The 24,449-nt window shown below is 27.4% G+C and overlaps 1 protein-coding gene across 1 annotated transcript in view; it reads left to right on the plus strand.

Annotated features, from left to right (window-relative positions):
• The first annotated feature begins 5,318 nt into the window (after positions 1-5,318).
• Positions 5,319-24,449, plus strand: part of LOC100205951 (kinesin-like protein KIF20B) — a 61,176-nt gene continuing 42,045 nt past the window's right edge. The window contains exons 1-5 of the mRNA XM_065792367.1: positions 5,319-5,455; positions 8,822-8,900; positions 14,070-14,243; positions 16,164-16,896; positions 16,973-19,608. Of these exons, the coding sequence (XP_065648439.1) occupies positions 5,352-5,455; positions 8,822-8,900; positions 14,070-14,243; positions 16,164-16,896; positions 16,973-19,608 (3,726 nt within the window). The 5' untranslated portion in view covers positions 5,319-5,351. The remainder of the gene's footprint in view (positions 5,456-8,821; positions 8,901-14,069; positions 14,244-16,163; positions 16,897-16,972; positions 19,609-24,449) is intronic.

Raw genomic sequence — 24,449 nt, forward strand, 5'->3', positions numbered from 1 at the left:
AATAATTAGTTCATATTTAACTAAAAAGAAAAATGAATAAAAACAAAAAAATAAAAATTTTTGTGTTAATCAAACTTTTTTATGTATTTAGAATATATCATATATTAGTAATATACTAATATTTGTCTAAAAATATATAGACATATATAATATATTTATAGTATATTAAATTTAATATACTATTTAAAGTATATTATATTTATAATATATTATATATTTAATATATATACTATAACATATACTATATTATAGTATATATTAAATATATACTATAATATAAAATATACTTAATACATACTATATCAATAATAATTATGAATGATATGATTCCGATACAGCAATGACAGTCTTGCACAATAGCAGAGTAGAAAAACTTAAAAAAAACACAGAAAGGCTATTACTATTTCTTACTGGACTAGAAAAGATAATGATTCTGAAGCTGTTGATAATTATATGAAAAAGTTCCAGCTAGTTGCTGTATCCTGTGAGCTGATGTTTTTCTAATGTGAATATTTAAATGTAATTAAAATAATAAACTTTAATATAAAAACATCTTTTACCAAAACTCAATGCAATCAAAAAACACAATGCTTAGTTTAGTTATAGATGGTTCCCTCTCTGACGTGAAAAAAGGTTTCAAAAACAAAAAATGTTTTATAATATTATTTTAATTAGTTTACATCTTGGCTTTTAGTTAATGATTAAGATATTAAATTCCATTAATGAAACTATATATTAATCATTGTTAACAATAGACACGACGTGAATGTTGCCAATTATTTTTTTGATAATTGGACATGCATTTTATTATCTTACTACATGATTTTACTATTTTTTGACTATATATATATATATATATATATATATATATATATATATATATATATATATATATATATATATATATATATATATATATATATATATATATATATATATATATATAAATATATATATATATATATATATATATATATATATATATATATATATATATATATATATATATATATATATATATTATATATATATAATGTGCAGCAAGTAGTGGAACTCGTAAAAAAAATTACAGAGAGTAGTGGAACTTGCAAAAATATAAAGCGAGTAGTGGAACTTGCAATATTTTTTTCATGTTGTGTCTATTGTTAACAATGAATAATAAATAGTTTCATTAAAGGAATTTAATATCTTAATCCTGATAATATCTTAATCATTAACTAAAAGCCAAGATGTAAACTAATTAAAATAATATTATAAAACATTTTTTGTTTTTAAATTTTTTTTCAGGTCAGAGGGGGAACCATCTATAACTAAAACTAAGCATTATGTGATGTATTTTGAATTTTGGTAAAAGATGTTTTTGTATTAAAGTTTATTATTTTAATTACATTTAAATATTTTTTCGAATCTCATTAAAAAATTTTTTTTTTTTTAGGTTGTAAAAGAGGAGGGTGGGGGTGGGGGGGTGATGACACGCCCCCTTTCCCATCTATACCACTTGAAACAAAGGGTGCGCTGCTAGTGATGTTGTAAAGTAGTAAAATATAATTTTTGATTTGATACTAGATTTTTTTTTAATTATAAAGATAAATATTTATAAAAAAGAAAGAGTCATTTTTGATATTAGGGTGTTTGAAACCATCACCCTTACATCCACCCAAAGACAATGATGAAACTTCTATATTTGACTGTGGTCTGATAGCTAATTACAAAACATCTTGTATATAAAAATTTACATTTTCATTAAAAAAACACTTTTATATATATAATATAGTTAGTCTTTATTGCCGGTATGAACGGTGGTTTTGTGCCCCCTCTTGCCCCCGGATGGTCCTGTAATCTAGAGACCTTTATAAATTTGTAGATAACTCTTGTATCTATCTTTTGGTACCAAGATATAAACTTTTGGATAAGAATTGATTAAGTTATAATAGTTTTAGTTTATAAAAACTTTATTTTGACCACAGTTTCTTCAACAAATCCTAATATCAAAAAATCGGTACTTAAAACGTCCTAACTTTTTGTAGGGTGGTTCGATTTTAAAAATTTTTTCACTTTTGGAATATTGAGATGAAGCTCTTTTTAATGATATATAACAACCCAGAATTTGATGAATTTAAAAATTTCATGTAACATACCTATATATATATATATATATATATATATATATATATATATATATATCGATATATATATATATATATATATATATATATATATATATATATATATATATATTTTAAAATTATATATAAATAAACTATATATAAATAAAATTGTATATATAAAAATTTCATGTAACATACCTATATATATATATATATATATATATATATATATATATATATATATATATATATATATATATATATATATATATATATATATATATAGGTATGTTACATGAAATTTTTCTATATATAATTTTATTTATATATAGATTTTAAAAAATATATATATATATATATATATATATATATATATATATATATATATACATATATATATATATATATATATATATATATATATATATATATATATATATATATATATATATATATATATATATATATATATATATATATAGGTATGTAACATGAAATTTTTAAATTCATCAAATTCTGGGTTGTTATATATCATTAAAAAGAGCTTCATCTCAATATTCCAAAAGTGAAAAAATTTTTAAAATCGAACCACCCTACAAAAAGTTAGGACGTTTTAAGTACCGATTTTTTGATATTAGGATTTGTTGAAGAAACTGTGGTCAAAATAAAGTTTTTATAAACTAAAACTATTATAACTTAATCAATTCTTATCCAAAAGTTTATATCTTGGTACCAAAAGATAGATACAAGAGTTATCTACAAATTTATAAAGGTCTCTAGATTACAGGACCATCCAGGGGCAAGAGGGGGCACAAAACCACCGTTCATACCGGCAATAAAGACTAACTATATTATATATATAAAAGTGTTTTTTTAATGAAAATGTAAATTTTTATATACAAGCATAGTCCCAAAGCATTTCAATACGGTTGAACTTCCAAGGTTGAAATTCCAGTGAGTCCCAAAGCATTTCAATACGGTTGAACTTCCAAGGTTGAAATTCCAGTGAGCAAAATTCCAGTGAGCAAATTCAGGTTTCAGGTTTTTTATAAAATCCTGATCCGGATATAATAAGTGCTTGAATATCGAATTCGTTTTTAATAGTGATAAGTGATAACAAATTTTGCTATAATATATAAAAATAATTATTTAGTATAATAGACATACTAAATTATTTATCTATCGAAAATTATTATAAGGAAATGAGTATAAACGGTTAAAAAAAATTTAAATAATTTGGGTCAGGATTTTATAAAAAACGCGAAATCTGGATTTGCTCACTGGAATTTAGTTTCCGCCAACTTCCTATCGGTTTAATACTTCCATGCTACCTGCAAATTCGCCACGGGCGACTTTACAAACATTAGATACGATTGGTTAAAAGAGAACAAGAATTTAACTAATCGAAAATGTTGTTTATGTTTTTTATCCAATAATTTTCAACGGCGGTTTTCATTTTAACGGGTTTAATTTGCACAATTGAATATGGCGCTAAAATTATACACTTTAAAATGTCTTATTCCAACTTGTTGTACAATGACGACAATTTATATATTTATATATATATATATATATATATATATATATATATATATATATATATATATATATATATATATATATATATATATATATATATATATATATAATATATATATATATATATATATATTTATTTATTTACATATATGTACATATATATATATAAATACATATAAATATGTAAATTTTTTTAAATTTATATATATATATATTTATATTTATATAATACATGTATATTTGTAATTATTAGTTGTATTTATATATTCAATTTGATTTTATAATTATTTGCATCTAATTTTTATCTTTTGTAAATAGCTGAGTAAAGAAAGAATTGCTAGTGAAAAAAAAACAAAGGTTTGTATGAGTTATCATGCTGTAAAATAAATTTTTAGCTTTTCCATCTCCAAGAATTTCTTTATATATTGATTTATTTTTTTGTAAAAATCTATTAAAAGATTCCATACTACCCATTGATTCACTACACTCTGGTGATTGACCAACCAACACAGATACTCTATGTTGTAGTAGCTGTGTTCATTTTTTTATTTATCATTAACATTATTGAAAAAAAAAAAAAATTCAATCTCAAAGTTTAAATACTTATTTTTTTGAATAGTTTTTTAGGTTAATTACTTTTATTTACATTGTTTTTAATTTTATTTTCCTGCCAAAATCCTGCCATAAAAGATTATTGGATTACCTAGATATAAATGATATCAATAGAAAATTTTTCCATCGATATCATTTATCTTCAATAGAAAATTTTTTCATTCATTCATCTACCAAGTTAGTTCATTATTATTAATTTCAAGAATAATAATAATTTTATACATTAAAAAAAAAGATAAAACTAAAATTTAACATTAACAAATAACTCAATATGATGAATAATATATGAAATATATATAAATATATGAAAGTATTATGTTTACAAGAGCGCTAGCATAGATTTTTCACCTAGATTTAAATGTGGCTGATAACACTTAATTTAAACAAGTTTAAAATTATGCATGTCAATCAGTCCATTTCAGCTATTTAAGCTTACTTTATGAATGGCCCTTAATTAAATTTAATTTTATCAGAATGAGAACTCATTACTAAATTTAGTTTTCTGAAAATCTAAAATATGAAAACAAATTTGTATAGCTGCAGCTTAGACTAATTTTATACTTGGTCACAGAATTTGCGTTTCTAGAAACAATTTCAGACAACATACCTCAGAAAGTATTTTGAGTCTCAATGATTATTTCATCTCAAAAAAGGTATTGGCACACTAAGAAAAAAACTTCAATTGAAAAAGTTTAGCATTAAAATTCTATGGAGAATGAAACTGTGAAATGATATTCATTAATGAATTAGCATGTAGCATTATTGAGTATTCCTTACTATTAAAAGCTATTTACAGTTATACAGTCAGTCTTGTTTTTTTTTGTTAATTGTTTTTGTGGCAATAAATGGTTGCACAGCTATCTGTTGATATGCTCACAGAATATGTTTGTTTTGCATGTACATATATATATATATATATATATATATATATATATATATATATATATATATATATATATATATATATATATATATATGTACATATATATATTTAAATTGGGAAAACAGGAATCTTTTTTTTTTATCTGTATCATGTTCGTTTGTGCATTTAATTCCTAATCGATATCATTTGTTTAGTTTATATTTATAAATATGGAAGCTACACCAGTGGGATATGTTGTTGTAATTAAAAGAGATGGTACTGATGGTCCAAAATTTGCAATTGAAGCTAGTACAAATAATGTAACATTCGGAAGGTATTAAATCTTTTTTTTTCTAATACCTTGATTATTTTTCATAAAAAATACAAGTGTGATTTTTTTTTTGTATTTTTTAAAATTTGATTTAAAATAGAACACACTTTTTTGATAAGATTACTTTTTATTTTGCTGCAGAAATGAGTAATATCAAATCAAGTTTAATATTACTTATTTCATTACCTAAGTGCCTAATATTACTCATTTTGTTACCTAAGTGTTTCTATGTTTTATGTTAAAACCTTTGTATCAAATTTTTTTTGCCGACCTGATGCTGACCACTAACAGATTATTGTTTGTGATTATTATTGTGATAATTATTGCTGACCTCATTTTTCCTAATTCCGACGGCTGCGTATTTTCTATTTTATATTTGAAACAATTGTTTGTAACAAGTATTTTCCAAACAGATCATCACTGGTACATATCCACATACAGATAATTCATTATAACAAACTTTTAGATAAAATGATGCTTATCATTGGATAATTCATGAAAAAAGGCCAAGAAAAACAGGAAAAAAAAAGAATAGATTAAAAAAAAGTTTTTTTTAAAGGATGAAAAAACAGTTATAATAAAAGGATACTACTTTGCAGAATGACAAGTCACATGAGATTGAAATTTAGTTGGTGGAACAAATGATTATAGCTCACAACAATGGCCATGGTAGTATTTGTAGAAAAGAAAAAGAGATGCAACTTTCCAACAGTTAAATAAAGGCTAAAGCTTGAAAGCTTGAGCAGGTCCAAAAACATATTAAATGAGTTTTTCAACTTTGTCTAAAAAAGAAAGGATATCAACATTTTCCTGATACTGGGAAATTGGGCTGTTGTTAGCTGGCACATAATTTTGAAAAAAAAGGTCATTGAATTTCAAAAATTAAAAAAAAAAATTCAAAGCAAACCATGGTTTATGCCCATAGTCCGCTATCTCAATTGATACAAGCAATTTAAAGCTCCACAAAAATGAAATTAAAAAGTTATTTTTTAGATCCAGAAATTTTTACAATACAAGCAATTTAAAGCTCCACAAAAATGAAATTAAAGTTTTTTTTTAGATCCAGAATTTTTTTTTTTTGGTGGGTTTTAATCCTCAGCAGTGTTTTATTAAATGTGAAATTATAAGAAAAACTATTTTTCAGCTTGTTTCATTCTAAGCAATCTTTTTAAATTTATATCATGTCTCTTCTTGAAGTTGTAGAAAAAACAAGAATGAAAAATTGTTTGCAATTGAACTTTTAATGAATAAATTTGATACTTAAATCTATTTTAATTGCGTACATTGTGTTAAAATATATTTTTTTCAAAAAGTTTAAATATAATTTTTATCATTACTTAATATTGCATTACATATAACATTTAAGGCACAATACATTTCTATTGTGCTTTAAAATGTAATATAATGTTAGTCAAAAGAACTTTTGTTGCAATATGCTATTTTAGAATTATATTAAAAAACAATCGCATTTAAGAGGCAGTGTGAAATTCGAGGGTGGAAAGTAAATTTAAGTGGCAAATTAGAATATCTTGTAACTTTAGTTTTTGGAAATTGAAAATAATTTTTTTTTTTTTTTTTGTAAATTTTTGTATTTGTAAATTAAAAAAAAAACAACCACTTATAAAAACTTATGTGAATATGATAATCCTTTTTTTATGTTTTACATAAATAAAACATGAATAATATGTTTCATTCCAAGTTTAATTTTTAATTTTTTTTTAATTTTTTTATTTTTGGTGTACTTCACCAGCAAATTTAGTTTACCAACAGTATTTTTAATTACCTTAATAAAAAATATTATAAACTTCAAAGTATGTTCAAAATGAAATTTTAAATATACCTTAATTTAAAATAAAATTTTTTAAATATTTATATGAAAATGTTTTTGTAACTTTTTCAACTTATAATAAACAGCAGTAAAAAGTTAAATGAAGAGTTTTTTAATAATAAAAACAAACTAAAAAAAAACAATAAACGCAATGAGAAATCTAAACTAGAGAACATCACATGTCAATTAAAAAATAAAGTTTGTTAAACTTTTGAATAACGTTGTTAGTAAATAACTTTTTGACCTTGCTAGTTAATGGCTGCCCTTTTTTTTGTGTGTAAAGGAGACGATTGTTTTTGATCAACTAAATTCATTTCTTTGTTATGCTTTCTCAATACGTTATATAATATAATAACAGATTATAATAAACTTAAAATATATGAACTGTGGAAAGGTAACTAGTCCTCAAAATTAAACACAACAATGCTAAAAAGGGACATCTGCTATCATTTTTATTGGCATGGCAGCAATTTCAATTTTGCTTTTACTGCAGATTCGAAAATGTACTGGACTTGCTCCTCTTTTTATTGTAAATAATAGTTCTAAAGTACTGTTTACTGTTGAAACACCAGTGCATAGTGGGATTAAAATGTGGTACATAAAAAATTTCACATGAAGTTAAAACTTTAAACTTTTTTGGTGAAAAATTAAAAGAATAAAAGTTTATGTAAATATGATAATCCCTTTGTTTATTTTACGTTTGCATGGTCAGAACTGCTAAAAATAGAAATGATACGTTTTATTGCAAGTTTTGTTTTTTATTTTCTTTTTAATTATTATTTTCAGTGTATTTGGGGCTTAATGATAAGACTAATTTTGGGGCTTAATGATAAGACTAAATTTGTCTTCTTCTAGCCCAGGTCATGTAATTATTTTTTATAAGTTACGACTGTAAATATTTTTTTTATCGGCAAAGTGTAAATAAATAAGTGTAATTCATTCTTCATTGTGCTTACTAAATTTTCTACTTACGCTTTAAATCTGAGCCTAATTAATTTTTTTTACTATGTTTTTTGGAACCTTTGGGATTACTGCATTTTGAACAATGTCATCAGGCTGGCTAACACCTTATCCTCTTTCTGTTCTCCTAATGAGAGTATAGAATCTCCGTATAAGAGTACATCTCTAAAACTCGGTTTAATGGTTCTGAGGCTGGCTGATAGTAAAGTTTCCCAATATATGTAATAATTCTTAGAGAGGCTGATTTCATCAACAGCTGTAAAATATCAGAGTATTAACAGTGCCATGTTGCACATAAATAGTGTCCCTGGTGCTTTTGGTGTGCATTGAGACCATATAAGGAGGAAAATGTTTTTTTAATTTCTTAAAATATGCTGAAATAAAAAATAAAGAAGTTCATTAATTTTTATTTCAACTTTATAAACTTTTTTTACAAAAACTGTCATTTCAATTGAAGTATGATATGGTTGGTGACAGGTGTGTATATATATATATATATATATATATATATATATATATATATATATATATATATATATATATATATATATATATATATATATATATATATATATGTTTAGAGATGAAGCTACTGATATTCGTGTACAGCTACCTGGAGTTGGATTAAAACACTGCCAATTAAATATTAATGATGGAAAGGTATGAAATTTTTTTTTTTAGTAAGTACATTATTAGGAAATAAGAGTACCATTCCTCTAATATGTTTTAAATATACTCTTTAGTATATTTTTTTTAAAGTTACAATAAATTTGCAAAGTGTTTGTTTTTAAGTTTTTTGCTTTTTGTTTTTTCCTCTCCTCTCTGTCATAAGTCTTGCATTAGAATAATGCATCATGACATTTGCAATTTTGCAGGTTTTGAGCTATTCAAACCTATGAATCTGATTAAAATAAGTTATAGTTTCTGATTTAACAAAAATATCGCATTGATCTTAATCCCAGTAAAGACAGAGAAAATAAGCTCAAGTTATTAATTGAATAAGTTCAGATATTAATTGAAGTATTATTTTGTTGAATTTCACATTTAATTTTTCATGATCCTCAGTCAGCTTTGTAAGTCACAAATATTATTTCCAACAAGACTGAATGCGACCACTATTAAGTTGGGAGTTACTAGAAAACATAATACCATGTTAACAGGGGTTGAATTAATTCAAATTTAGCTGATCCCAAATTTTATTTTTAAAAAAGCTTATATTTTATATATATTTTTGATAACATTTATTTATTTTTATGATAAAAGTATTTTTTATTTAAAAAAATAGTTATATTATTAAAAAAAAGCATAGTATTTGTAAATACGAGAAAGAGATGTAACCTTATGATAATGGCAGAGGCTCGAGGTTAGAAAGCTAGAGCACCTACATTTATAATACATTTTTAGGCCTTATCTAGAAAAGAGCATCATTAGAAGAACTAGTCCAAATATGACAACAGTACAACCATACAGGGGTGAATAAGAGGTTTTGTAGAGGTAACAAATGGAATCAGGAGTATAATAATAGCAAGCGCGATGCAACATTAGTAGATGCTAATTTTGCAATCAATTTTATATGTGGTTTACATGGTCAGTAGTGAATCCAAGATGTAAATAAAAGGATTCAGTGAGAGGATATTCATTAATATAGGAATGTTGGCAAAATTGCAATAGTTGATTGCAGTAAATAACTAAGCTTTGTTTGAGTTAAAATTCACAAGCAATTAAAATTCACTGCAAGCCCCAAACTGTTACAGAATAATTCCATAAAGTATACATATATATATATATATATATATATATATATATATATATATATATATATATATATATATATATATATATATATATATATATATATATATATACAGATATATAAAATGTTATATATATATAATTTTATATATATATATATATAAAATTTTACTGCCCCCTTTATTTGTGCCCCTGTCTACTATATAGACCAGATCAAGGAGAGGACAACCAACTATATCTTTCTTTTTATTAAAAAATGACTTATAATTAGTTGCACCTTTCACATAGGCCAGTTGGCAGATTAGAGGGGCACTGGTTTCTAGTAACACATTAAACTGTTGATGATTGAAAAATAGGGTTATTTAAACTTGCTGGCATTTTTGGTGTGGATTCGACAAGTTTATAATGTTTTCATTTTTAGATAGTTGGGTCTAATGGTCTTATATGCTGTTAATCTTAGATCAAAACAAAGTGTTAGAAAAATTTACAAGCATCTCAAAATGGCTGAAAATTGGACTTTTTAGGCAAGTGGATATTTTGCTTTTAGATACATTTAAGTTCTAAACTGCAACAAGCTGCCTATATTTTGCCCATTTATTGCAGACTGTAGTAGCTAATCAGAAAACTTATCTGTAAAGACTTGTGGATGAATAGAATAATGCTACAGTTAATTTTATTTTAGCATATTTTAGCAATTTTAGGATTTTTTCCAAAGTTGAGGAGGTCATAATTTTTTTCTAATTTAGCACAAGTTAATAAAAAACCACTTTTTTAATGAGAGAACTAACCAGAAAATAGTTCTAGAAAAAATGAGACACTTGTTGAAAGCAAGATAAAAGTTATACAGGTCTAAAGTAGTCTGTTTTGACCATTTGTAAATCAAGGGGGACCACTAAGTTATGTTTCTAAGGCTATAATTTCTGAACCGTTGTACTTGTAAGTCTGAAATTTCAAATTTAACCTATCTACATTGTGCACATACCAATATGTAAAAATCACAATATATATATATATATATATATATATATATATAAACACAATATATATATCATACATCAGAACGCACTTTTTTTTGCGTATTGAGTATATTACTCATATCATACTCAATACGCAACTCAACGTACGCAATTTCTTTACAAATACAAAAGTAATGAAGAAAATTTTCAAACAACTGAAGAATTATTTTCACTCAGCCATTTCATTAAGTATGGTTAAGTTACTTTTTAAAAAGGCACGATTTATTAGTGTTTCATCGGTCATGTTGCCAGCTCTTTTTCGATTAACTACACCACATATGCTAAAAAAACGTTCAACATAAGCGGAGGATGTCGGTATATTAAAAAACATGAGACACAAATTATAAAGATATGGCAATTCTTTTCTTTTCTCAAACCAAAATGCATCATAATGAGTTTTGTTTAATGTTTACAAAGTTATTCCTTTCTTTGTCAGCTAGGTGTCTGATGCTAAGTTCTTTTTTGTTGTACTCTACCTGATCCAATTCTATGCTTTGATAAAACTGATCAAAGGCTTCATCGTCAGGAACACTTTTTTGAGAGAAACTATTATTAGAACCACTTGCTGTCAAATCGTTTTTTTCGTTTTTTTTTATTAAATTCAATTGCCAAGTTTACTAATGAACTTAGTCCCAAATTGACTGTGGCTTTTGCAATCGGTCTTTGATACCATAGATAAAGTTTAAAAACATTTAAAACTGCAGCAGCTGCATAAACAGCAGAGTTAAGTTTATGCTCAAATTGTTTTTTTACATTAGTTATTAGCAATTCGCAAAATTTTTTCTTTTTATCATCTTTTTTGCCATTTCCTCATATTGCATGATTAATAAATGTAAACTTGGTACCAAGTTACCAATATGTACGCGATTCCTTTGATTCAAAAATGTAAATCTATATGCTGGGAGCATCAATGATAAATAGAATTCAATCTCTGCTTGAGTAACTGGACATTTAATAGTTTCAAAACAATGTTTTTTATATGCTTTGTAAAAACAAATCAACATTAAAAAGCTTGATGACGAACGAGTTAAATTTTCGTTTCTTAATCTGTTTTTTTGTTGTTGAAAGATTCGGGCAATTTGAATTGTCTGATGAGTTTTTTTAGCAAATGAACAAAGCAATGACAAAATAGTTTTCAATCGTTTGCATGACCTCACAGTATTATGTATAGAAATATTAAATTTGTGGTTTGTGCATGCAAAACGAGGTACTTTTCTGCTGCGGGGTTCAAACTCTAATTGATCTACTATACTATGATCCCCAAATTCATAATTATCAGCATCATCAATTCCAGTAGCATCAATCTCAGCATCAATCTCATTAGATAGTTTGCTGAGTTTAATATCATTTTGGATTGGATTTATTTCTTCAATAAGCAATTCGTTAATTTCAGGTTTAATTTTGTTTTCAGGTGAATCTTTCAGTTCCTGATCATTCTCATCACTGTCGTCATTCTCAAACAATTCTTCCCAAAAGTCTTCTTCAATCCAATTGCCGTTTTCCAATTCATAATTGAGCATTTGTGGAAAAGCTCTAAGAAAAGCTTTACCACCATCACTCACATAACCGTCAACTTTAGATTTATCGAAATCATATTGATTTAATATTTCTTCTGAAACCAATATAATATTTTCAGCATTATGTGGGCCACTCATTCATTGAAGACCAAGAACTATTAGCTTTTTACTGAAATCAGCAAAGGTAACCTGGCAACATAAGGCAAAAAAATCAGCCAGCTGGCGGCTATCCCAGATATCACCTATTAATGTAATAGTTTTGGCTTTTCTAAGGCAGTTAGTGATTTTATGACAGTCTAAAAGTCTTTTTAGATGAATGTTACCTAGCTCTTGTGTTGCCATATTGGATGACATTACATATTTAGTTAGATCCATAATATTGTCATCTAACAACGAATCATCATCATTATCAAGACTTATATCATCATAAGCCTTTTTCCAAGCCATAAAATTGTCTTTGCCGTTACATTGTATGGAATTAAAATGCTTAAAAAAATTACCACTTTTACCTAGTGGTTCATGTAATACCTTATAGCAATAAATGCAGGTAAAATGTAATTTTTCTTTCTTTTCGGGCTAAAATCGATTTCGGTTCGGCAATGAAAAAAGTTTAAAACCAAACTGTAAGTTTTTTCAGTGTCACCAAATTTGAAAATTTTACGCGGAAATTTATTGTTTTTCAAGTTATGTTTAATTTCATTAATCTCTTTAACAAATCCTTTAATACTTATATTTGTTAATAATGCATTGCTTATGCTTTCGCTGCACGATAGTTGACTATTTTCAATCGACAATACGGCTAAGGCACGGTTACTTCTATCAGAATTTATTTGTTTATTTACAGACTGATTTTCTTTATCTTCTTTATTTATACTTTTTTCTTTTTTTTTTCTCTTTACATTAGAGTCTGAACCTAATTTTTGTTTTGCGGATCTTCCATACATGTTAAAGCAAAAAATCTAAAATAAAACTTTTGCTAAGCAAATAAGCAATATTATAAAACTAGTTTAAATTACATTACATATATAAATTACTTTAGTTTATATAAGATTAAAGATTAAAATGATTTATTTTATTTATCTAACTTATTTACTATAGATAAAAAGATAAATACTTGCATCTTATATACATCTATAGCCTCATAAAAGTAACAAAAAATTATAAAAAAAGTCATTATTTCAAATACAAATGCTAGAAGTTTATCAACAAAACAAAGCAACTCAAAGTTTATCAACTTGTAAAACAGCAAGTTGTAAATTGTTATTTGAAGCAAGCTCATAAAGTCATTAAAAGCAATGCTACTTACTCCCTAGAGGCTTCAAGACGTGATTTTCGACACGCAAACCTTAATTTATTTTAAAAGTGCGTTCTGATGTATGATATATATATATATATATATATATATATATATATATATATATATATATATATATATGTATATATATATATTGTGTTTATTTATTTGCCAATAAGAAAATAATTTACAATCATATTAAAAGTGTTTTTTAGAATGTTTAACTTTTGTTTGTGTTAATTTTTTTTAGATTACACTTGAAAACTTTTCAGATAATCTTCCTACAAAATGTAATAGGGTTTGTGTTGAAAAAGAAAAACTATTGGCTCACAATGATGTTTTTAGCATTGCTCATAGGTCATTTCGTATTGAATATACCAAACCTTTTGAGAAAGCAAGTCCTAATAAAGAAAATTATAAAATGGTATTTTTTAATTTATTTTGAAACTATTTATTTAAAAATGGCAGTTATGTATTTAAATCATAAAAATGCTAACTTTATATAGCTACTATATATTTAAATATCCACTATATAGTTAAGGAGAATTAGTTATGTATGTTGTCTGTTTTTAACTATTTAAATAATTTAAATTTATGATTGTAAAGTAGGAAACATGAATATGTTTCAGCTTTTTTACTTAAAGCTACATACTGATATGTGTGAATATGTGATTACAGATATACTCTAAGAATGTTAGTTTAGAGTCTAAAAGATTAAAACTTCTTGTTGTACATTGTGTGAAAAAGTATGGTTTATTGTGAGTTATTTTTATTGCAAGATTTTAGATAAAAATATATTGAAAAAGATGGGGAAAAAAAAAGATTAGAGAAAAAAAAGCTTGTTTTTAAACAAAGGTAATATCATGTAGTTACTCTATGGAAGGTTTACACCTCTGCAAATATTATTCGACAGACATTAAATGCTATCAAAATAACTGTAAAGTTTATTCGTTGTTTTTTAACAGGTTCATTTTTTCTTAATCACAGCAAAGTTGTTCAAAAATTGCCCATAAAAATAAATAAAAGTTTATGATGCCCATGATCTGAAAAAAACCGAGATTATAATTAGTTAGATATGCATTGTGATTCTAAAAGATAAGAAAAAAAAAAAGAAATTGAGAATAGTTAAAGTATTTGATAGTGTGCATCTGGAAAAATTAAGGTGCTTGCAGATGTGGTTGCAGGTCGGTATCAGCATGAAGAGAATTACCAGTTTCAAGAGAAAAAGGTAGAGCTAGAATTTAAAATACTCAGAGATAATGCATTACTGTTGACATAAAAAAGTTTCAGCGTTAAAGAAAGGAGATGGTCAAGGTTGTGTATATTCGAGAAATAGCATTGCAAGAAATGTTTGATGGTGGAGTGGTTTGATGGAGGTGGTGGTGATAATGATTGGTGATGATAATGATGATGATGATGATGATGATGATGATGATGATGATGATGATGATGATGATGATGATGATGATGATGATGATGATGATGATGATGATGATGATGATGATGATGATGATGATGATGATGATGATGATGATGATGATGATGATGATGATGATGATGATGATGATGATGATGAACTTAAATATTCATAGTTTATCTCAATCAGTAATTGTAGTTTATAACAAATAAAAATTAACTATACTTTTACTTATAACTATATGTTGCTTAGTCACTCCAATCTTATTGTAAATCATTTATATTATATGCACTTAAAGAAAAATGCTTACATTTTGGAGCAACTGCCCTACTACAGATATCTTAGTAGTAAGAATTCAAAGTAAATCATATATGTAGCTAATTATAAGTATACTATAGTATAACATTTACTATAGTTAATCATAAAAATTAAAAATAGCTGTACAGAAGCATAAAATTAGAGTAGTGTGTGTCAAATAAACTTAAAGTACACTATTAAAGTAACATATTGGCATTTAAATAGATATAATTTAACCACACTTACAACAATTTGGACATCAAGTATTTCACTTCAGCAACACTCAATAAAGTTCATAGTTTTCCATCGCAAAAGTTGTAATTTTTAAAATGATTTTCTTTTGCTATGATTGACTTTTTTTTTTGTTATTAAAAAATTAATAAGTGCTTTATTTTATTAACTTTAATAAAATCTGCAATTTGTAAATTTTATTTTATGATCCGGTGGTAAACCCTTGTTTTATTTTTGATACTTTGCTGCAAAAAGTTATGTTTATTACATTTAATGTTGTTATTTTTTAGTTTGCTTATAATTATGCTGTTTGTTTTTTTTTAGCTTGCATGTGATCACATTGAAGTATATAGTTTTTATTTTTTGTTAGTTTTTACTATTAGTTTTTTTTTAATTTAGATTCCATTTGGTACCAAGTCGATGACCACAGATTCTATTTCTCCTATGAGAAATAATACAAAACTGCATCATCTCGATTGTACTGATTCTAAGGTTTCTGAAAAAATTAATATGCTACCTCTTCGTGTTTTAAACAAAGATAATAATGCTCCAGATCTAGTTACCAATACTCCAAAGTCCTTGTTAAAAAGAACCTCTCTTTCAACAAAGAAAAGAGTTTCATTTGGTGTAGTTTTAAGTCCAGAATACTTTGATAAAAGACTCCCACCAAGTACTCCAATAAGGCGGGGTGCCAGCCCAGCAGTTTCAATGCCACCTAGATCATTTATTCATAGAACGCCTTTATTTCCTGATTATAAAGATTCTACTTTTATTGAAAGCAATATATCTAGGAATACAGAGACACAGACCTCTAACTTAGACAATGTTTTATTATCATTTGATTCTGAGTCAAATAAGGACATTTTTGATGATTCTCCAACAACTAAAAGTAAGTTACCAGCTCCAATACAAGCTGAAGTGATAAAATCTTGGAAAAATAATTTACTTCCGTCTGTTAATGAGGAACAAGAGTCTCATATATCACCTAATCAGTTATCTCAGCCTTTACCTAATCGTTTTAAAAAGCGTGCTTTAAAAACTCCTTTGCGAAAAGAAATTCAATCAAAACCATCTCTTCGTAAAACCCTCAGAAAGGGATTGATGACACCATTAAGAAAACAGATTATCCAAGGTTATATTTTTTATTTTTTAGTGCATAATTTCAAAAAAATATTTAAAAATATATTTATATTGTCTAAATGTTTTAGGTGTAACTCTTAAAAAAACCTTAAAAAGAACAATAAAAATCTCAAATATTGATGTAACAGAGATTGCAGCATACCCAAATAACAATTTGTCAAAAAATAAAGATCTAACACTTTTAAATGAAAATAGTATAAATCAAACTGTTTTTCAGTTTGATTTATCCAATCAAAAGTTGAGAACTTTAGAACAGAAAAATGTTTCTTTGTGTGAAGTGAATAATGAGTTACATACACCGTTGAAAAATAAAATAAATGAAGGGTTATTACTTTATCAAACAAAAAATAAATTAAAAACACCATTGCGAAATGAAATTGAAGGAGGAAAATCACTACGCAAAACTAAGAAAAAGTTGCAAACACCTTTAAGGAAACAAATTAAGCAAGGATTACCTCTTCGTCAAACAAGAAGAAAGTTACAAACACCTTTGAGAAACCAAATTCAAACAAGAATATCATTAAGGAAAACAGTTAGGAAATTACAAACTCCGTTAAAAACACAAATTAGTGAAGGGTTATTGCTTCGTCAAACAATGAAAAAATTGCAAACACCTTTAAGATATCAAATCCAAGGAGGTATGTCACTTAATAAATCAATGAAAAAGTTACAAACACCATTAAGAGTACAGATTGGTAAAGGATTAACTCTTCGTCAAACAAAGAAAAAGTTGCAAACACCGTTAAGGAAGCAAATTCAAGGAGGCCTCTCACTTAGACAAACAATGAAGAAGTTGCAAACACCACTAAAGAATCAAATTGGTGAAGGAATATTACTTCGTCAAACAAAAAAGAAATTGCAAACACCATTAAGGAAACAAATTCAAGGAGGTATGTCACTTAGACAAACAATGAAGAAGTTGCAAACACCACTAAAGAATCAAATTAGTGAAAGAATATTACTTCGTCAAACAAAAAAGAAATTGCAAACTCCATTAAGGAAGCAAATTCAAGGAGGTATGTCACTAAGACAAACAATGAAGAAGTTGCAAACACCACTAAAGAATCAAATTGGTGAAGGAATATTACTTCGTCAAACAAAAAAGAAATTACAAACACCATTAAGGAAACAAATTCAAGGAGGCCTCTCACTTAGAAAAACAATGAAGAAGTTGCAAACACCACTAAAGAATCAAATTGGTGAAGGAATATTACTTCGTCAAACAAAAAAGAAATTACAAACACCATTAAGGAAACAAATTCAAGGAGGCCTCTCACTTAGAAAAACAATGAAGAAGTTGCAAACACCACTAAAGAATCAAATTGGTGAAGGAATATTACTTCGTCAAACGAAAAAGAAATTACAAACACCATTAAGGAAGCAAATCCAAGGAGGTATGTCACTAAGACAAACAATGAAGAAGTTGCAAACACCACTAAAGAATCAAATTAGTGAAGGAATATTACTTCGTCAAACAAAAAAGAAATTGCAAACTCCATTAAGGAAGCAAATTCAAGGAGGTATGTCACTAAGACAAACAATGAAGAAGTTGCAAACGCCACTAAAGAATCAAATTGGTGAAGGAATATTACTTCGTCAAACAAAAAAGAAATTGCAAACACCATTAAGGAAACAAATCCAAGGAGGTATATCACTTAGACAAACAATGAAGAAGTTGCAAACACCACTAAAGAATCAAATTGGTGAAGGAATATTACTTCGTCAAACAAAAAAGAAATTGCAAACTCCATTAAGGAAACAAATTCAAGGAGGCCTATCACTTAGACAAACAATGAAGAAGTTGCAAACACCATTAAAGAATCAAATTAATAAAGGAATATTGCTTCGTCAAACAAGAAAAAAATTACAAACACCATTAAAACATCAGATTAGTGAAGGAATTTTACTTCGTCAAACAATGAAGAAGCTGCAAACACCATTAAGGAAGCAAATCCAAGGAGGTATGTCACTTAGACAAACAATGAAGAAGTTGCAAACACCGCTAAAGATCCAAATTAATGAAGGAATATTACTTCGTCAAACAAAAAAGAAATTGGAAACACCATTAAGGAAACAAATTCAAGAAGGCACATTACTTAAACAAACAATGAAGAAAATGCAAACACCTTTAAAGAAACAAATTAATGAAGGATATTTGCTTCGTCAAACAATGAAGAATTTGCAAAAACCATTAAAGAATCAGATTAGTGAAGGAATATTACTTCGTCAAACAAAAAAGAAGCTACAAACACCATTAAGAAAACAAATCGAAGGAGGCAAGTCACTTAGACAAATAATGAAGAAATTGCAAACACCATTAAAGAAGCAAATTGGTGAAAGATTATTACTTCGTCAAACTAAGAAGAAATTGCAAACACCATTAAAAAAACAAATTAGTGTAGGATTATCACTTCGTCACACAAAAAAAAAATTACAAACACCATTAAAGAAACAAATCCAAGCAGGTATGTTACTTAAAAAAAAAAATAGAAAATTGCCAACACCATTACAGAAAGAAATTTGTGAAGGATTACCTCTTTGCCAAATAAGAAAAAATTCAAAAACACTATTGATAAACCAGAATAATGGAAACCAAACAAATGTTTGCAAAATATTAAAAGCTCAACAAGAGTCTTCTGAAGTACATCAGGAATCTTCATTTCTTAATTCTGATTTTGATTTACCTGCAGAAGTTCCCATTAAGGTATTTTTAATTAATATTCATTTTAACTTTAAAATGTTCATAATTGTATGCATTTATTTATGATTAATTTTTGGAGAACTCTTGGAATACAAACAGTTTATAATTTTTTTAATTTTATTATAATTTTTCTTATATTTAATATTTTTAATATCAATTATTACTCAAGTTAAAATTAAAAATGAGGCGTTACTGCTTTAAACTAGTTTTTATTTTGTTCATGTTTTACTCAAGTTTAGAATGTCGGTTTTTTTTTCTGTATATTTCCTCAAGGCTGACTGTATATCTCCTTAAGGCTGACAAATCTGATGGGCAAACAAACAAGTTAACACAATATGACCAGAAATAAAGGATTTTTGAGAATATTGAGCAAGAAAACAGTTAACAGAAGGCTTTTAAAAATGTGAATTGTAGAAGTCAAAACATAAAGACAAAAGAGAATTCCAAAGCATAAAGAGGTGTTAGAAAAACTAGATAAATTTTTTTTTTGAGTTTGTAGGAATAGCTACAGTAAAAAAATGTGACTTTGATGAATGACAACACAGTCAAGGTTTAATCTCGGTGTGAACTAGAGATTATAACTTGAGCAGCAACCATGGTAGTATTTATCGAAATGAGAAAGAAATGAATATTTCTCTGAGATGACAAGAAAAATGTGGCTTTTAGATTCAACAAATAAATTTGACAAGAGTTCTTTTCAAATAGTTCTGCCTTATCATTAGGAGAGATAATAAAATCTGATTTTCATAAAAACATCGTTTAACTTGAATTTTTAACTTCCTTCAATCAAGACTTAAATGTTAAAAGAAAACTGTTTTTTTTTTTCAATTATAATCTAAAAACTTAAAAAAATTATTTACAAATCTAAAAAGTTAATTTTTTATGGATCAATATACAAAATTAGCAATTCAGGAACTGACACATTTTTTATCTATTTTCTATATATGGTAAGCTTGCTATTTTTCAAAAATTTACTTATAAGATTCAGTAAGTAATTATGGAGTTCTAAAAATGGCTGCAGCTAAAAGTTAAAAAACTTCACTTCAAACACCTAAAACTTTGGATCAAAAATATTTTTAATAGTTAACTTCTTTTCTATGGATTTACTAGATTTTATTCCAACAACAACAACAAAAAAACGGTGGGTACTCATGGGTTTTTAAATTTGTTATCACAATTCACAAGTTTGTTATGTATTTATTTAATATTATGTATTAAAAAATATAAATATGTAATAAACAATCAACATAAACACTGATTTGTAAAAATATTTATATAAAATCACTTTTAAGCTTTGAGATAAATATTAATTAAATAAGCTTAAAAAAGATAAATAAATTTATAATAATTTTTCATGTTGTTATAAAATTATGTTGTTACATATTCTTTTGTGCAAATGAAAATATTTCAGTTGTTTCTTAATAGTCTATAGCATCTACCTGTTGCTGGTTGAATGTTCAAATATAAAATTTTTGTTGTTGGATCCTAGCTAATATCATTGTGTGACTAAGTTAAAGTGTTTGACAAAATAAACAGCTTCATGAACTTTATAAGGGTAACTTAATTTTCTTAAGATATTTCTACAATGTTGCCCAAAAACCATTTTGCATCATAAATACACGCTACATAAATTCCTGGTGAAAGAAAAGCAAGTAGCATTGTATGGGTCTGCTGCATTATTAAAACTTGAATGTTATCAAATAACACTCTTTTCAACTATTAAGTAGTTAATGATTGTGGTATAAAAAAATAGTGCTTTTTTGTTCCTGGTATTGTTGAACACGCAATTTAGCACTTTTCTAATTTAAAGTTTATTCAATGCTATATAATTGCATTATTTGAAATGTATAGAAAGTGTATTCCCTACTATATTTTATCTATACCAATCATACACTTTCTTAGCTGAATTTATAGAATCTGTTAGTGATAATAAACTTACCCTTACTGCAAGTTGCTTGACAAAGTCTGCAACACTCACAGACACTCATTCTGTGATGTAGCAAAAAAATGCCATTCTGCAAATACTCAATGATTTTGTCTATGGTAATAGGTCAGATATATTTTTGTAATTTTCAGTTGTGAACTTGCACCATGACTGAAATAAATACAATAGTTAAAGTAAGTTATTGTCAGGTCAGGTTATCCTGCTACTGGTAACATGTAACCCAGTACAATCTGCTTCATGTCCTGCTGCCTTGTAGGATACACTTTTTTAGGCAAAGGCTTAGAGAAGTCAACTCCGACTTGAAACACCCCCTGCCTGGGGGCTCTTGGTTGAGTAAAGGCTAGAGATGGTGTCTCAATAAAAATACTCATCTTGGGCATCTTGTCAAACGCATCCAGCTACTATCTTGTAGAAGGTCTCCTAGGCAAAGACTTAAAGGGTAATCAGTTTCTATCTGTTGACCAGCCCCACACCCCTTCTTTGTCTCTTAGGCTGGTGCAGATATATTTATAATATATTGTTTCCAGTTTAGGATGTTGAATGCTGGATCTTCTTGACTCAATGCATAGGTTTTGCTTGTGTCTCTGTTTTTATGACTAGGCAACTCATTCTATTATTTCCTAATGAAACTCTAAAACTCAGTTTTATGGTTTTGAGGCAGGCTGGTAATCTGTGGTAGCTCTCAGAGAGGCTGATTCCACCAACATGCGGTAGTGGTAAAGCACTAGCTTCATAAGCGATAGGTTCCGAGTTCGATCCCCACCACATCCCTGGTGGTACCGCGCTCAACTTGTTTCTCTGCACAGCAGCCTTGTTTGTCAAGATTCGTGTTTCGGAGAGTTGAGAGAGGGTTATAACCACTATTAAGTAGCCTCCTCATCTGTAGTGGGCTTCTCGGCCATGAGGAGATGAATAATATCTATTGGAACAGCTATAAAATATCAGAGTACTAACAGTGCCATTTTTTGCATGGATGGTGTCCCTATTTGAACTTTTGGTGTGCATTGTTGAGGCCACATTTGGAGCCCTTTGTTACAGCTTAGGGTTTATTAATAGTAAAGAGGCAATTGCTTGGTCTATTAAATAGTGTAGTGAAAACTATTTATGCTTTGAGTCAAGCTCTTTAACAAATTTAAAAATGGCTAAAGTACCAAAAACTACAAAATACAAAAAACCATTGCCATCACCAAGTTCTCTAAACCTATCGTTCACTAATATTTAAAATAACCTTTCTTCTGTTGAGTCTTATCTCTTGCAAAGTTCACCAGTCCTTTTTGCTCTTTGTGAGACTAATTTGAGTTTGACTGTCTCATCTTGTTATCTTAGTGTTTATGGTTATCTTCCTTTAATTCGTAAAGACTCCAAAAGTCAATTCTTATGAATGTAAATGGCCTGGGGCATTTACATTCATAAGAATTCATGCATTTGTCGGGAAACTAGATTTGAATCCATGAACTATTCTTTTATGAACTTTCGTTTAGCACCACTTCACTCTATCACCTTTCTCTTTGTTCTATATCACTCTCCTTCATCTCAAAATTACACTCTTTTTCGATGTTATTTCTGATCAAATTGACCAAGCCCTTTCTCTTTATCCTTCAGTTGTTATTGTTGTTGTTGGTGACTTTAATGCTCATCGGACTGAATGGCTTGACTCTAGTGTCATTGACTCTGCAGGCTTTAAGGCCCACAACTTTTGCCTTTTTCAATACCTAACTCAAATAGTCAACTTTCCAACACATTTTCCAGACAATCTAAATCATTTACCTACTCTACTCAACTTATGTCTTGTTTCTGATCCTAGTCAGTGCTCAGTTTCTCCATATTCACCCTTAGATGCTTCTGATCACGATTCGATCTCTCTAAAACTATTATCACATTCTTCTTCATTATCAGAATCCCCATATAATTGTACCTCTTATAACTAAACCTCTTAAACCTAAAAGCTGACTGGGACTCTTTCCGTGATTTTCTTTGTGCAGGCCCTTGGGTAGAAATCTTTTATCTTCCTGTTGATAAATGTGCTTCTTACATGACGTCATGGATTTAGGCTGACATGGAATCTTAAATTCCCTCTGAATGATTTCAAGTCTAGCCTCACTCTTATCCATTGTTCACCTCACATTCTACTGGTGCAATTTCCAATCAAAACCATTACTTTCATATCTATCAGCAAAACAGTTCTCTAGAAAACAGATGTCTGTTTACTATTGCTAGAAACCATTAATAAAAAAGTTTTGTCTAACGCCAAAGCTCGTTATTCTCACGTCTTGAAATCTCGTATTTCATCTCAAAAATTAGGCTCTCGTGACTTCTGAAGAATCTTTAACAGTATCAATAATAAGGGCAAATCTGATATTCCACCTCTCTTTTATGGTTCAGATTTTGTCACTTCACCTAAATACAAAGCTGAATAATTTGCAAAGGACTTTTCATCAATATCTTTTCTTGATTCCACTAGTTGCGTTCTACCTGATATAGCCGACAAACAGGCTGATCCATTGCTTGACATTCGTATTACTGTATCTAAAGTAATTTCCTGCTTAGACTTATCTACAGCTTGTGGTCTGGACAACATACCTGTTGTCGTCTTGCAGAAGTGTATTGTAAGTAACATTTTCAAGATTATTGAGTCCTTTCTTACCAATCGTAGTATTAAAGTTGTCCTTTTTAATTTACATTAATGATCTTCCAGATATTCTAAGATCTAAGGCGGTATTGTTTGCTGATGATACCACCGTTCTTGTCTTGATAAGAAGCCAATACTCTGATTGCTTGGAGGGGGCATTTGAGCTTGAAGTGGATCTCGCTTCTGCTACAACATGGGGCTCACAGTGGCTGATGAACTTTAGCTCAGAGAAAACTTAATTTTTTTCAGCTAATGGTTACCACAATAATT

The sequence above is a fragment of the Hydra vulgaris genome, chromosome 03, assembly GCF_038396675.1.
Source record: "Hydra vulgaris chromosome 03, alternate assembly HydraT2T_AEP".
NCBI lineage: Eukaryota > Metazoa > Cnidaria > Hydrozoa > Anthoathecata > Hydridae > Hydra > Hydra vulgaris.